A 15597-nucleotide genomic window follows, 5' to 3' on the forward strand; every position below is an offset into this window, starting at 1 on the left:
GTAAACGTGTAAACGCTCGCTTACTAGCTAAATTAACAAGCATGGTGTCAGCATGCGCAGGCAAACATGCACACACCATACTCGATGACCGCGGACACTCACTGTCAAAACGCTGACGTGAGGAAGCGCGGCAACAGCAACGAGTGAAGTGACTTTCGTGCTGCCTATCGCAACCACGCAAACTGAGCAGAGAGAACACGGCACGCGCAAAGCTATGAGCCGTATGCTCACCTAGACTCTGCCTCCAACGCAGATCGCTTTCAAGATAAAGCCCGCACAATGGCGATTTACGCGGTTGCTACCGAAGCACAACCCCCTCCGCCTAACCTCCCCTCCGGTTCCTTGCGCGAGACGGAACACAGAGCGCTTCCTCCCCGCTTTCCTCCTTTGCGCGCGCAAGATGAGCCGCGAATGTCGGCTCACCCTCGCGTGCTTTCACTCGCACATACAGCGTACGGCGCGCGGCGACGGTGTTATCCCCCTGGACTTTGTACCGAACAACACGGCGACCGCGACAACGCCAGCGAAAATGCGCCTAGAGTGTCCGTGTAATTTCTATTGCAATAAAACAGTGGCCGATATATCCTTCCATGCCTCAACGACACTACAGACTTATTTCAAGAAGTAAGTATTGAACTTCAATGAGAACATATGCGATATGTTTTGTTTTTATGTAGACGACAGTATCACCGTGATAAAGGTTTCCCCATGCGGCAGTCTACAGATGAGAAGCAGCTACTTACCACTGTCTCATGATCGCGCTCAACTGAAGCGCCGATACGGAATGCAGCAGCCCCTAGCAGGCGTAAGACGACTGTGTTTGTGCCTGTAGTTCTTCAATCCACTCCAGAATCACAAAGCCCAAGTAGCACTGTAAGCGTCATATATGGCCACTGCGGCCGAACGTGTCGACGGCATCCGCTCAACAGCTCAGGAGAATTGCCATGCTAAGCTAGCAACCTAACCGATCCTCGAAGGATGAATCAGGTGTTTCACTGAACGCGACTTCGTGGGAGCCGCGTGCAGGAACTTTTGCATAGAGCTCCCAACAATTTAATAAGTTACCCTGCTCGTTAACCTGGTAAGAAATGATACATGGTGTATGCTTTTCTCAAGTAGGGTAACTTAATCTATAACGCCCCTAAGAACTGTAAGTGGAGTACTGTTACCACTGCATGGAGTATGCCGAGATATTGCCTGCATAGTATGATGATCGATCACAATTCTCTGAGAGTATTCCCCGGAGTGACGAAACCGTCTATCGTACCTGCCACGGAGAAAGGTTTTGGGAGCCCTACTACTGTCCCTGTGAACAATCTGGAAGCCGCTTCAAATGTCGACCTAACGAAATGTTTTAGTATCACGTGGCATGGCAATCACTTTGTAGTTGTGGTGCGTTTGTTTTGCGTGAGCCCGGTAAATTCAGAACGGTACATGTCCATGTTGAAGCAAGATATGTGGCTTTCCGTGTCCACTAGTAAGGACATCACTCACCTACCTTTTACCGAAGATGGCGCGGCGCACTTCCGCTCATTGAACATTCAACCCTCGAGGGCCTAGTGGCGACTTTCGCGAGAATTTAAATGGTTACGAAGATCCTTGGGTAGGTAGCTCGAAGCGCCAATGCGATATCTTTTCAAGAAGACCCTGCCGCAGTCACTGCGTAAATCTTTGCATGTGCAAATAATGCTTGTTTCAATACAATAAATCGGCCTATACATTAACAACGGACACTGATTTTCCAGCTAAGACAGCAATGCGCTACTGCACACCAGATTTCTGTTCAATTCTCCTACACATCCTTAAGCAAGCACTCTACTTTGTTTGTTCTTTTTATTTGCATTCTTCTGTGGTTGTGTGTTGTTACCAAGAGTCCGGCATCGGGTCGTCGTCATTCGTTTAAGACGGTACAGGTTTGGTGCAGAAAAACTGCACAGTCATTCCTACGCTCGCGGGACACGTAGTGCAGGCCTCTTGCAGAGGGTGAGGGCTGTTTTTTTTTTCTCGTGCAAGAACGGAACGGCACTGAACTGGAGTTCACAAAGGGACAGGGCGAATCGAGCGGTGCTAAGGATCCTTTGTTAAGAATACCGAGACATGACTAGGGCGCACAAAAAAGGGGCCCTGTAATGTAAAGCTGTTAAAAACTTTTCTATTCCAATTCTGCGATCAGTCATCCACGATTGGTCAAAAAATTGCCGAGTCGCTCCCACTTCGCCTGTCTCTCACGCGACGTCACAAAAACCGCGAAAACGCCGCCCCATCTGATATGATGTCTGCACATTGTTTATCCATGATTATACTGAACGAAAGAAAATTACTTTTGATTCGACGTGTTTTTCGCCATAATACTCTGCCAAGGATCAAACGTTTTCGGGCTGCGCCCACTTCGCCTGTCTGTCACGCGATGTCACAAAACCGCGAAAACTCATCGCTTCAAAGTGACGTGTGCGTGTTAAAGATGCACTAATTTGCTGCAGAAAACTGAATTTATCTTTTCAACAGCCGAAGAATGCCCCGTTAAGAAAGGAATAGAAGATGGCTGCCTGCCGATTGCTTTGGCAATATACTCGTAACGGCTAGGGAGCATAGATTTATTTGCGCATAATAAAAAAAATTTCGTGCCACCATAAGGTTATCGAGCCCCTTTGGCACATATATTACATCACTTTGCCAACTCTTCTTTGCTGAGGATCCGTCCAGGCGGCATGTTTAACGTTACGTTCAACGCCGCCGCGATTTTCAGCCACCGCAAGCTAAGTAAGCGGAAGCGGGCAGATCGCAGAGGCCGACACCATCCTATTAATCCGGTTATCTACTTTCACTGTGCTGGCTCGGCCCTATAGAACCCATGTCTAATTGAATGTGCTCCTCGTTTGTTTTCAGCCAATTCTATAAGAAAATCTGTTCAATGTAGGCGATCCTATTCGCTTTGAAAGAAACACAAAGTGACCTCCTATAAACCAGGAGCGCGTTTGATTGGACTTTTCAAATAACGCTGCGGGTTATTGCCAGATGGTTGCGGCAGTGGTTGCGTCAAGAGATTGGAATAAAAACAAATTGGAATATGTTTACGTTAATGGGCTCAATACTGCAGCCAGAGGGCCCACACCTGTCAAACATACAACGTCACAATGAGTGTTCTATATTGCCAAGGCTACAATGAGACATTTTATTTTATTTTCGTTTTTTTTTCAGAGAATGCTCCGTACGGTGTGCGCGCGAACACGATCAAGTAAGCGCACTCTTTTTTGAACGGGTTTTCCTTTGTGTTTCAAGTTTCGGCTACCTACAAGAAAATAGCGCAGTTACTGCGCAATGTTTAGTGCGGACAGCAGTGTTTTATTTCATCTTATAAGACTCTAAAGGTGGTTTTGCTTTACGTGAAATGCATGAACACCACACCGAATAGATATCCCCCTGCGCTACATCGCAGCTCCATTGTAGCTATTGCACGGCGGTAACACTATACACCAGCTCCATGACTACTGTTGATTAACCTTGTCTTGCCTATAACTGGAACAACGCAGCAGCCAATAACTAGTGTTTTTCTCATGTGTAAACTAAGCTACAAGAGGCAGTTAGAGAACAACAAAATCGGCTGGAGGCCAAGGTGGTGCGGAAGCTGTCTAACTTCCAGCAAGAAACGTCTAGGAAATAATTATTTCAGTTGACATTACTTTCGTGTTTTTCATTTCTTCCTTTTGCCATTCCAACAAAAGAAAATGTCAAAACTAACATCAACTCCCACGTACTATTCATGCATAATTTTGATATAGTTCTCAATGTGTGTAGCCTGAAATTTAGTATTAGGAAAACAAAACAAGATGATTTTAATAATGTTGCAGGACCGAAGTCTGGCCACCTATATATCACACTCTCACCTCATCGCAATAATAAAATCATCGGATCACGTAGCTGTTCGAATACACGCGCGTATAGAAAGCTCCCAAGTCAACTTCGCCTAATATTTAACACTGTGCCGCTTCACAACGGGACATAGCCACTTAACGCATGTCTGTAATAAAATAGCAATTTGTAGAAATTGGTCGGAGTTCGGAGTTAACGGTCTAAAAGCAACGCAAAGCTGAATTGCGGGGTAAAAAATTAAAATCGCGGGTAAATGAAAGAACTACAGCCAAATGAGCTAATCACCTGAATATTTTTGTTGAAAGAGCACCAAAGAAGTCGAGTGGGTTTTGGGAAACTACATCGCTGAGACATATCAATTTTGGCCGGATAAAGAATACGGCATCAACGTTTAAAAATCATTGCTGGGTAGGAAAAAGAAAACAACGCAGGAACAAAATTCAGAGATTGCGAAATAATTAGTACACTGGTTCGAAAGCGCGAATTATATTTCACGTTAAGACCTGAACGTTTACTTTATCAACTGTCACCATGTTTCTCACATGACTTCTGGTAGTTCCTTAGCCCACGCTTCTATTTTTCTTCCCCCATATTGGTGCTTTGCGCTCCTCTTGCAAAAGTATTGAAATGCATGTTTTTTTGTTTCCGCTACGGAGCAAGTTAGGCTATTTTCTTTATTCCACGTATTTGTGTATGTAACCCCAAGCACCAGCGGCACTGTACGTTCTGCCCACTCCAGGAGGAAGGCCTGTCCCTACAATGTACAGTTCCACGTTTGCGTCGACCGGCTGCACACTATGCTAGCGAAATTCCTTGAATAACCACGTCACCTAATCTATTGCCATTCACAAGTACTTGCCCATTTCCTTAGCACTCATTCTGTTACTGGAATAAACAACCAGTGAATGCTCACTTGTCTAGCCCAACTGCCCAAGTGGCCTGTAAACCTCCCTGAAATTGGCTGTGCTGCCCAACTGTCTAAATGACCTAAAAAGAACCTGAAATACCCAGTTTTGGCCAACTGCCCAAACTATCTGAAAAATGACCTCAAATGACCTGTTCTGCCTAAATGAGCTGCCCAAATCCATCTCTCAATCAAAGCATAAACATGACTTACCAGCGGTTTTCAGTGTCCCTTAACATCCCCCTTATTTCCCGTTCCGTCATTCGTCGCACGGTTGTTCTTTTAAACTGCGATTTGTTCGTCCAGATAGAAGTTTTAGCACGCTAGATTCGTGCAGTAAGATTTCACAGATGATATACCCTCTGTTTTTAAGGCAATCGACGAGCAGCCACTCACAACTTCGCAGTACCTGCCGTACTGTGCATTCAGGAAAACTTCGGAAACTGTACGAGTCCTTACGTTACAGCAAAACTTCCACCGAGAAAGTTTTAAAGCGTTCCACCAGGCATCACATTAAGCAACACCCCGGTGTTTTGCGTGGGTCGTCAGGCGTTCGTCGGTTTCCCGCCTGAGGGGCACGAGAGCCCAGTTCCAGCAAACTGGTTGTATGTACGTATAGTGTAACAGAAAAGCTTTGGGCATACAATGAAACGTGGTCAGGTGCACGATCACTCATGTCTGTTTTTCAACATAATCCCCATTCAGCGTCATCGACTTTTTCCTCCGGTGCTACAGGCACATCATCCCTTCCGTGTAGAATGTTTCATCCTACATGTCAAAAGCCTCCTCCACTGCAGAAATTACGATTACGTCATAGTGTGATAAAAAGTGAGCTCCAGATAAGTGTTGCTTGAGGGTAGGCAAATAATGAATGCTCTGAGGGAGCCAAATCTGGCGAAAAGGGAGCGTGTGGAAGCAACTGGAAGCCACATGGCTCAATGGCAGACATTGCAGTGGTGGACTTGTGCGCTGGTGCATTGTATCGGTGGAAAAGCACACGCTTCTTCTACGTTACAAGCCGTTTCGCTTTGATAGCCTCCCGCAAACGCTTCGATTATGTAGCATGATGTGCTCCGTTCACTCTTTCACCCTTTTTGAAGTACTCAGTCAGGATGACATCCCTCGCATCCCATAAAACAAAACTATTAACTTGCCAGCTGATGGGATTGAATTGAAGTTCTGGAGGGTAGGGGAGGAGGGGTGTTTCCACTTTATTCATTGTGTTTTGAACTCTGGCAAAAATTGTGTGCCCATGCTTCTTTCATCACGAAACCGTTGATAAAAGTGACAGGGTTAGCCTCAATGAAGGTCACGTTTTCGGCAGACTTGGCATGTCTCTGGCGTTTGTCTTCAGAACTTAGCATTTTCGAGATGCAATGGCTTGACACCTTGCTTACGTACAGTAGAAATGCTAGGATGTGTCCGACTCACTCCCGGGACATCCCCGCATATTTTGTGATAAAACGTTCTGTCACACCCCTTTCTACAATTACGATATCCTGGATTGCTGGGATGTTTCCTTCAGTTCAAGCCGCTGCTCGCCTTCCACAGCGAGAGGCACCATGAACCGAAGAGCTCCCCCTCTTAAATTCTGCCACCCACATTCTCACAGAGAAATAGGATGGATAGTGTATCGTATCTGGCGCAGCGCTGGCTTCGCATCTATGGCAAGTGTGACGTGACAGATATCGGTATCGCCCATGACACATTGTGGTGAGGGAACACACCCTCTCCCACTTAGTGTATATATACACGGCTGTTGAATAAACGGGGCGGCTTTCCGCTCCCCTTGCTTGGAGCCCCTGGTCATGTCTTGCCTGCGGCACCGCTCGATACATGGTGTCAGAAGTGGGGTCAACGCCGACGTCCAGTCTTGGTGAACCGAAGATTATACTACAAGACCAGCCCCATGGACTTCCTGAAGCCACCAGGCCCGCTGAGCTCGGCTGGTGAAATTGCCAAGAACTGGCAGGCATTCAAGCAAAGGTTCGAATTTTTCCTCGCCGCGTCAGAACAGCCAACCGGCAAGACTCGAACGGAATCATGCAAGACAGCACTTCTGCTGAGCGTTGCAGGCGAGGAAGCCATCGAGATCTTCAACACGTTCAGCTTTGGCGAAGACGAGAGCAGGAATGACTACGCCACTGTCATTGCGAAGTTCGATGCATATTGTGCGGCTCAGCAGAACGAAGTCCATGAGCGCTACGTTTTCCGTACGCGAGTCCAGGCTCCTGGTGAGCTTTTCGAACCTTTCTTGCGAGACTTAAAGAACCAGGCACGAGCATGTAACTTTGGCTCCCAAATGGACGCAATGATTAGGGACCAAATTGTTTATGGAACTAACGACGAGAAACTTAGAGAAAGGTTGCTACGGGACACTACGCTGAATTTAGTGAAGGCTGAGCAGGCTGCTAAAGCAGCTGAAGCGACGGCAGCGCAACAAAAAGTTTGGGCACGAGACGAAAGCCACATTGACGCGATCCGTAAGGAACAACCAAGTAAACAAAGTGAGTTGCCCAGGCATTACAAGTGTCCTAAGTGCGCACGTATGCACCCGCCACGAAGGTGTCCTGCATTCGGGAAAACATGTCGCAAATGTCAACGCCCCAACCATTTCGATATCTGCTGCAGACGATTTGCCGATATAGGCGAACTTCAGGGCGGTGAAGATAACTTTGACATTCTGGACGTGTCAAGCTGCGCACCAAAGCAACACGACTGGACAGTTGTCGGCCAAATCAAGAACGTACCACTTGAATTCAAGGTCGACACAGGAGCGCAAGCAAATCTACTACTTTTCGGTTGCTACCGTAAAATTCGCCCGAAACCGCCCCTGAAACCAAGCAGCGCGGTGTTACGTTCGTATGGCGGAGGGGTTATCAAGCATGATGGCGTCATTTGTGCAGAATTAGCACTAGGTGACCGTTGCGCCGTCCTCGACTTCTTCGTGGTGTCCAAGGGGCATCAGGCCATCCTGGGCTTACAGGCTAGCGAAAATCTTGGACTTGTGTCACGCATACACGCAGTATCTCGAAACAGTTCCGAGGAAGTCGCAAGAAACTTTCGCCACTTGTTCACAGGAACCGGGTGCGTTGAAAGGGTCTATCGAATGGTTCTACGTGACGACGCCACGCCAATCGTCCAAGCAGCCCGACGAGTGCCGCTGGCCCTACAGGAACCCTTGCGAGAAGAACTGGGACGTATGGAGCGCGCGGGCATCATAACCAAAGTCACCGAGCCCACAGACTGGGTAAGCCCATTGGTCATTGTTAGAAAGAAGGACGGGAAAATTCGAGTATGTATCGACCCCAGGAGGATTAATCAATGCATCAAGAGAGAACATTACACAATGCCGCGAAGAGAAGACATAGAGGCAGAGTTAGCGGGCGCTACAGTTTTCACCCGTCTTGACGCGAACTCTGGTTTTCACCAAATTCCGTTGGACAACGAAACCTCCCGAATTTGCACCTTTGCAACGCCATTCGGGCGCTACAGATTTCTGCGCTTACCGTTTGGTATAGCATCGGCGCCTGAGGTATTTCAGAAAACGCTAAATGAAATTGTTGAAGGCCTTCCTGGGGTCAGAGTATACGTTGATGACGTACTGGTGTGGGGGTCGTCGAGACAGGAGCATGACAGGCGCCTGGAGTCGGTACTGCAAGCAGCAGAACGCGGCGGTCTGACATTTAATCCGAACAAGTGTTCCATTGGTGTCGGTAAAATCGAGTTTCTTGGTGACGTAATTGACCAGGAAGGCATCAAACCAAGCCCGTCACTGACAAAATCAATGATTCAAATTCCACCGCCGACCGACAAGCTCGCAGTACAGAGGATGCTAGGAACCGTGAATTATTTCAGCAAGTTTATGCCGTCACTGGCCCAAAGGACGACGCTCCTCAGAAATCTTATAAAGCAGAATACTGCGTTTGACTGGACGCCTAATCACGCTGAAGAGTGGAAGCAGCTTTGCGAATGTTTAAGTAGAGCGCCTTTACTAGCCGTGTTCGATCGAACAAAAGCAACAAAGGTGTCATGTGATGCATCGCAAAACGGAATCGGCGCAGCGCTATTGCAGTGCCACCAGGATACATGGAAGCCAGTCGCGTATGCCTCGCGGGCACTTACAGAGTGCGAACAACGTTACTCGCAAATTGAAAAGGAGGCCCTGGCGTTGGCATATGGATGCGAGAAGTTTAACCATTTTGTCTACGGTCGGCCGTTTATTCTAGAAACTGATCACCATCCCTTGATCGCCATCTCGCAGAAGGCCATTGGCGACATGCCCCCGAGGTTGCAGCGTTTTTTCCTGCGCCTTCTTCGCTATGACGTAAAACTTCAGTTCACACCAGGGAAGCAACTGCTTCTCGCTGACATGCTGTCACGTGCAACAACCGGACCCATCACGGGAAACGACGTCATCAACGACGACACTGAAGTGCACGCAGTAAGTGTTGTTTCTTCACTTGTCACCGATAACACCTGGAAGAGGTTGGCTACGGAAACTAGTCGGGATGAAGAATTAAAGCAAGTTCTTGTGGACTTGGCGGCAGGAAAAGCACTCCAAGGCCACTGGAAATCTTTTGAAGGAGAGCTTTCTCACGTGAACGGAGTCCTCTTAAAAGGGTGCAAAGTTGTAATTCCGGCTACGATGAGGAAAGAAACTTTGGAACGCATTCATCAAGGTCATCTGGGCATCAATAAATGCAAATCACGGGCCAGGCATCTTGTCTTCTGGCCAGGAATAAACCGTGACATAGAAACTTTCGCACAGGCGAGTTCTGCATGCAAAACGTACGCGTACAGACAGCCCCAAGAGCCGTTACAGTTGCGCCCAGTACCTGATAAACCGTGGCATCGTGTCGGCATCGATATTTTTGAGCATGGTGGACGGTCATACCTGTGCGTCTACGACGCATTATCAAACTTTCCTGAAGTAGAGCTGCTAAAAGATACTACCGCGAAGACGGTCATTGAAGCAACAAGTGCAATTTTTGCTAGATACGGCATACCAGTTGAAGTTTGTTCGGATAATGGCCCACAATTTTCTAGCCACGCTTTTGCTGCGTTTGCCCGAAGGTACGACTTCATCCACACCACTTCCAGCCCTCGGTACCCCCAGTCCAACGGTCTGGCGGAAAAAGGCGTGCAAGTAGTTAAGAGGATTTTAAAGAAAAGCACTCAAATGAATCACGATTTTTGGCTTGGTCTTCTTGCCTACAGATCTACTCCAATGGAATCCGGACCATCACCTGGCGAAGTACTTCAAGGAAGACGACTACGGACAACGTTGCCCGACGTCCGGCCCTGCCCAGGTCGCAGCGTACAGAAGCATCGTCAGACCGACCGTTGCAGCCGACGACTACCACCACTCAACCCCCGAGACACGGTACGCATCAAAGAAGGGGAGTGGGCCACCAAAGGTCAAGTCGTTCAAGCTGCGACATATCCCCGGTCGTATAACATAATCACTGAGGATGGCAAATTCCTGCGGCGCAATCGGCGACATCTGCTGCCTACAAGAGAAGCTTTTCGACAAAGAGGCCTTTGTGACTCTGAGGAAGACCTCCGCCAAGGGGCTGACGGAAGACCTTCACCATGCAGCAGCAACACTGTCGCCGAGTCACCGGCCACAACTGGCCACATTCCCGCCTCATCCAACGCTCCTGCATGCTTGCAGCAGAACCAAGAACCTGCGTTCAGAAGGTCAACCCGAGAGCGAAGGCCCCCACAGAGGCTTACTTATAATCGAAGCTTTGTGCAAGTTCCCTAAATCGCGTTCTCAATATTCATTTCTACTAATGTTATTTCCTCTGTTTTTTTTTGCTCCTTTGAAAGAAAAGGGGATGTATCGTATCTGGCGCAGCGCTGGCTTCGCATCTATGGCAAGTGTGACGTGACAGATATCGGTATCGCCCATGACACATTGTGGTGAGGGAACACACCCTCTCCCACTTAGTGTATATATACACGGCTGTTGAATAAACTGGGCGGCTTTCCGCTCCCCTTGCTTGGAGCCTCTGGTCATGTCTTGCCTGCGGCACCGCTCGATACAGATAGGATGGGGCATTCTTTCCTAATATTTTTGTCACGTCCTGGTGAATGTCATAACCACTCATGCCTTTTTTAGCAGTTATGGATAACTGCACGTTAGCTTATTTTATCCACTTTTTGAAGGAGGGTTCATTTGCATTTCAGTCTTCAATATCTGACACAAACAATAAGCTATCAGCGAGAAATGTGATGCGAGGCCTCGTAAATGCATATACTATGAAATACAAAACTAATATTCCGCTCAGGCAAATGCATCCTAGTCGGGCAGAGTTTTCAGTGACTCGCATAGTAGTGCACATTGACCAACCGTATGGCAAGTGCACCTCCGTAATAATTGCGACATAAAACAGGCATATACAACGTCGGATTATGAATAGAATAGTGCACAATATGCTGAACGGATTCTTTTTATTTATTAAATTTCGTTCTTTGGGCTACCCCGTTCTTAAACCACTGGTTACGTGTCAATGATTATGTTCTGATGCTTGGCTGATTAGTTAGGATGAGGTATGTGCAACTGTGAGACAGAGGGTATAAAAGCCACAAATTTGTTTAAATAGGTGTCGCCCACAAGCATCACACATCGTCTTCATCCTCCTGACAAGATTGCCTAGACGCCTCAAGCAGTGTATCCGCAAAACTTGGGGTTGGCAATTCGGCATAGCTTGCGAATGGTGTAATGCGCCAACAGTAACTTTGCGTGCAATTACATGATGCATCGTATTTAATGGCGTAGCATTTCATTAGTCGTTTCACTACATGTTTTCACCGTTTAAAACAGGGCGCCCGGTGTTGGCGCCGCGGCAACGACGCTGTGCTGCTAAGCACGAGGTTGTGGGTCGAATGGGTGGCATTCGATGGGGGTGGGGGGGGGGCGACGAAATGCAGAAACGATCGTCTACCGTGCTTTGACTGCACAATCAGGTAGAACCTTACGTAATCAAAACTAAAGCGGTACCTACCCAGGGACTGGTGATACAAAGGCACGAAATGCAGAAACGATCGTCTACCGTGCTTTGACTGCACAATCAGGTAGAACCTTACGTAATCAAAACTAAAGCGGTACCTACCCAGGGACTGGTGATACAAAGGAACCCGATGGTTGGTTCCGAACTTTGTTCGCTCAATTCAGCAGCCCGAGGCTCTATACCCATTTGACCATGAGCTACGCAGTGACCTAAGTTGGCGTAAAACAGGTTATCCGCGCCCAAACACATAGACATATCGCAAACTTGGTGAAGTTTTCTAGGAATGCTAGTGGAGTGGTTTACCTTAGTCGAATGACACCAATGTTATGCTGTTCGTAGTCTTTTGCGGTTATTGAGAATGTTTTCAAAGGGTGAACAGTTAGCTAATTAGTTAGGCCTAATTATGCAGAATTTTAAATATTCCTTGTAGAGCAAAAGTTGTATTTCAAGAACTGTAGGGTACGTGTGCCCTGAAAAACTCAATGAAGCTGTTTCCATGACGTTATATATTACGTGGTCCTTTTCCCGGGCTTTGAAAAAAGCATTCGACGTACGAAAGAAACTAACATGCACGTGCTATGTGCACGTCTATCTTTGCAGCCCGGGTGTCATCAAGACGCTGATGATGCTGAAACCTGGAGTCAGTGTAGAACAACACATGGAGGTACGTACCGAGATAGAAAAACGGCGTAAATAGACTGCAGTCATCCTTCTCCATAATAGTAGAAAATGCCGTGACCTTCAAGTTGATTCCTTTTCAGGATGTCAAGACAAGCCTGAATCACATCTTCTTGTACTTGAGTGGTCAATTTAAAGCCTGATAGCAAATTTATTTATTTGCGTCATTTCTGTATCTAGAATACGTATAAGCTTGTTGTGCTCCACCTTTAGTCGTCATCGTCGATTAAATTATCATTAGCCCAATTATGTGCACACCAATACAAATTTATCTTTGCCAAAGTTATCCATCCTCTCAAGCAGGACCAACGCTGTTCCTGCAGTTAACGATTTTTCAATACGATGCTCACAGCAGCTAAATCTCTGCTGCAGCCAAATGTTTCTACTTTCTTGGTAACCGTCCCTTTTTTCCCATGGACCACCGGTTGTCAGTTCACGTGGCACATGTCGTGTTGCAAACTAAGACAGAAAACGAGCTTGTTTTTCATTTTAGCTATTATTGCGAACTGTGGCATGTTCCCTGATTAGCACTACGTGCTTCTATCTGTTAGCGGTAAGTCTATACTTTTCTATCGGTGAACACCTCCCACACACATATATCTGCAGTGTTCCAAAGAATACGTTATCTAAATTTTAAAAGCAATGCAGTAAGGGTAATGGAGGGCTTTTAAAGCGAATCTGTTAGCCTCTAGTCGGTCAGGACTTATCGCGGCGGCGTCCTCACCGAAAAAAAAAGATCTTCAGCGATTGAAGCGAGAAGCGCACATATTATTTCGTATCAGGCATACAACACAGCTTTACATTCGTTTCAATAAAGAACAAGCATAAAACAAGGATGCAAAACACGTAATTCATAAAGCGCTCCTGCTGACAATGCGAAGCACGTGACACTACCCGCATACGTTTCCCGGTAAAGGTTGCTATTGCGCAAGCTGCCGTAGTGATGGAAGCTTGTGACGTGGGGAGTGACGTCACTGGCCTTTCATATATAAAAACCCCATCCAACGACTGATTTCATTGTTCTTGCTGCCCCGCTACGGGTGGGCATCGTATAAGTTAGGACTGCATTATGCAAAATATAGGTGAGGCGTGCAGACAGGACACAAGAGTAGAGAAGTGGACAACACGAACGCTGACTATCAACTGAAGGGAGCACTGAGGCGAAAAGCACTGAGGCACTGAGGCCTCAGTGCTCCCTTCAGTTGATAGTCGGCGTTCGTGCTGTCCACTTCTCTACTCTTGTGTCCTGTCTGCACGCCTCACCTATATTTTGCATAATGAATCCTTATCAACTAGCTCAGCTTTCTGTCATTTTAAGTTAGGACTCTCGAGAAGCAGCATCAGTACGAGGAGCAGCAAAAGGGGAAAAAAATGGCAGTACGACGAGCGGCGGCGTGCTGTCGCTGGTCGTATTTCCGTGGAATTTCAGCACACGGGAAGACCGGAACTCCACACTCACCTGTCACTGAATAAAGCACCGAAGGAGTATATATATATATATATATATATATATATATATATATATATATATATATATATATCCGCACAAGGGTCCCGTTGCAGTCTTGGACTTTGGGACCCTCGTCTATATCTTGTATCTTTCCAATGCATTGTATATAAAGAATAATAAACTGAAACTATATATAACGGGAAGGCAGGGATATTAACCAGTCGAGATACCGGTTGGCTGCCCTGCGCTGTGGGAAGGGAGAAGGGAATAGAAAGAAGGGAGAGAGATGGGGCTAGAGATACGTGCACGGGCAACACTACAGAGTCAAAGGCGCTCGCACAAGCCAGATGTCCTGAGAAAGCACAAAAGTACCTTCATTGCCTTCTGGGCTGATGCGCCGGAGGCAGAATTGAGCAATAAAGCATTGCATGCCCACCTAAGCAGTTGTAACGGTGGTGTTTAACAGCTTTGCTGGACATCCACTTCCGCAGGGCCGCGACGGCGTGTCAATTTTTTAAGGTGACACGCTTATCTGGTATATGGGCATTAATAATATTGAAAAACTCATTGATTCACTACCTAATCAACCGATGTTCAGCATACAAACTTAATCTATTACGTTGAGTGTACAATTCAACCGATGCTTTGAAGCCTTCACGTGCTCGATGTCCACCCTAAAACAGATGCACACCTTGAAGATAGTCTTGAAGGCTCAACGCTGAAAGTTTGCCCGGTAATGACCACACGGATAAGCACATTGCAACGAACGTTTCAGACACTCCGTTCAACAAGGCGTCCCATCATATGCTCACATAGGAATGCTGCGCCGCACGAAAAAAAAACATAGTATATGTACAGGAGGCACTACCAATTAGATAAGAGAGGCATGCCTACATACCAGAATTCATAGTAAAATATTTTTGCGCGCACAATTGACAAGGACACCGTGAAGGGGGACACACAAATATTGTGCGCGCAAAAATATTTTACTATGAATATGTACCAACTCGCCCAACTATCAGTTCTACTACATACTAGAAATTTCTGACTGCCTTCAACTTTGACATAATTGTCCCCGAAATCTGCGATGAAACACATCAGTCCTCCAGGTAGTTTTGTATGGCAATGCATAAGGAACAGCTTCCTTGGAGAATCAGAAGACGCAAGTGCCTTTCACCGCTTATGGATAAATGTCGAAGCCGCAACGCCATTTTTGATACTTTGAAGCTTCCCTTCTTTGACTTGTTAGATCTAATTGGCCCTCTCAGATACTGGCATGGCGGGATGAGACATTGCATGTCCAGTATAGCTCACCTGGTGCTAGACTCAGTATCCGTGCTAAGGGCGTGCACTGATCTCAGGCTGGCTTAAAATGGACCTTCAAGCAAATAATTTTAGATAATAATGGAACTCGCTTGCTCAGAGGTATAAGGAGCATTTATCGCAAATCTCTTATGTTCACCGGCACGAAGAACATTACGGCGTCGTCTAAAAAATAATCGCTCTTACCCTGTACAACTGCACCATGGCAGTTGTCGCTGTAATGTATCATAGGCCGCAAAAATAAAACTCCCTATTTCCGTCGTTATTCAGACAGTTACGCCCAGCAGTGCATTCCGCTGCGCAAGGATATTGCCTGTGTGCGCCTCGTGCCTTCGACGGTGCTGCAAATGGCT

At 46.8% G+C, this 15597-nt stretch overlaps 2 protein-coding genes across 2 annotated transcripts in view; one reads left to right on the forward strand and one right to left on the reverse strand.

The window, feature by feature from the left end:
• The window catches only part of LOC135900994 (meso-2,3-butanediol dehydrogenase-like), a 387488-nt gene that overhangs the window by 340650 nt on the left and 31241 nt on the right, over window positions 1-15597 (reverse strand). The gene's annotated exons all lie outside the window — the stretch shown is intronic.
• Window positions 1-15597, forward strand: part of LOC135900936 (uncharacterized oxidoreductase YxbG-like) — a 40046-nt gene that overhangs the window by 23841 nt on the left and 608 nt on the right. The window contains exons 6-7 of the mRNA XM_065430543.2: window positions 3199-3235; window positions 12394-12457. Of these exons, the coding sequence (XP_065286615.2) occupies window positions 3199-3235; window positions 12394-12457 (101 nt within the window). The remainder of the gene's footprint in view (window positions 1-3198; window positions 3236-12393; window positions 12458-15597) is intronic.

The sequence above is a fragment of the Dermacentor albipictus genome, chromosome 2, assembly GCF_038994185.2.
Source record: "Dermacentor albipictus isolate Rhodes 1998 colony chromosome 2, USDA_Dalb.pri_finalv2, whole genome shotgun sequence".
NCBI classification, from domain to species: domain Eukaryota; kingdom Metazoa; phylum Arthropoda; class Arachnida; order Ixodida; family Ixodidae; genus Dermacentor; species Dermacentor albipictus.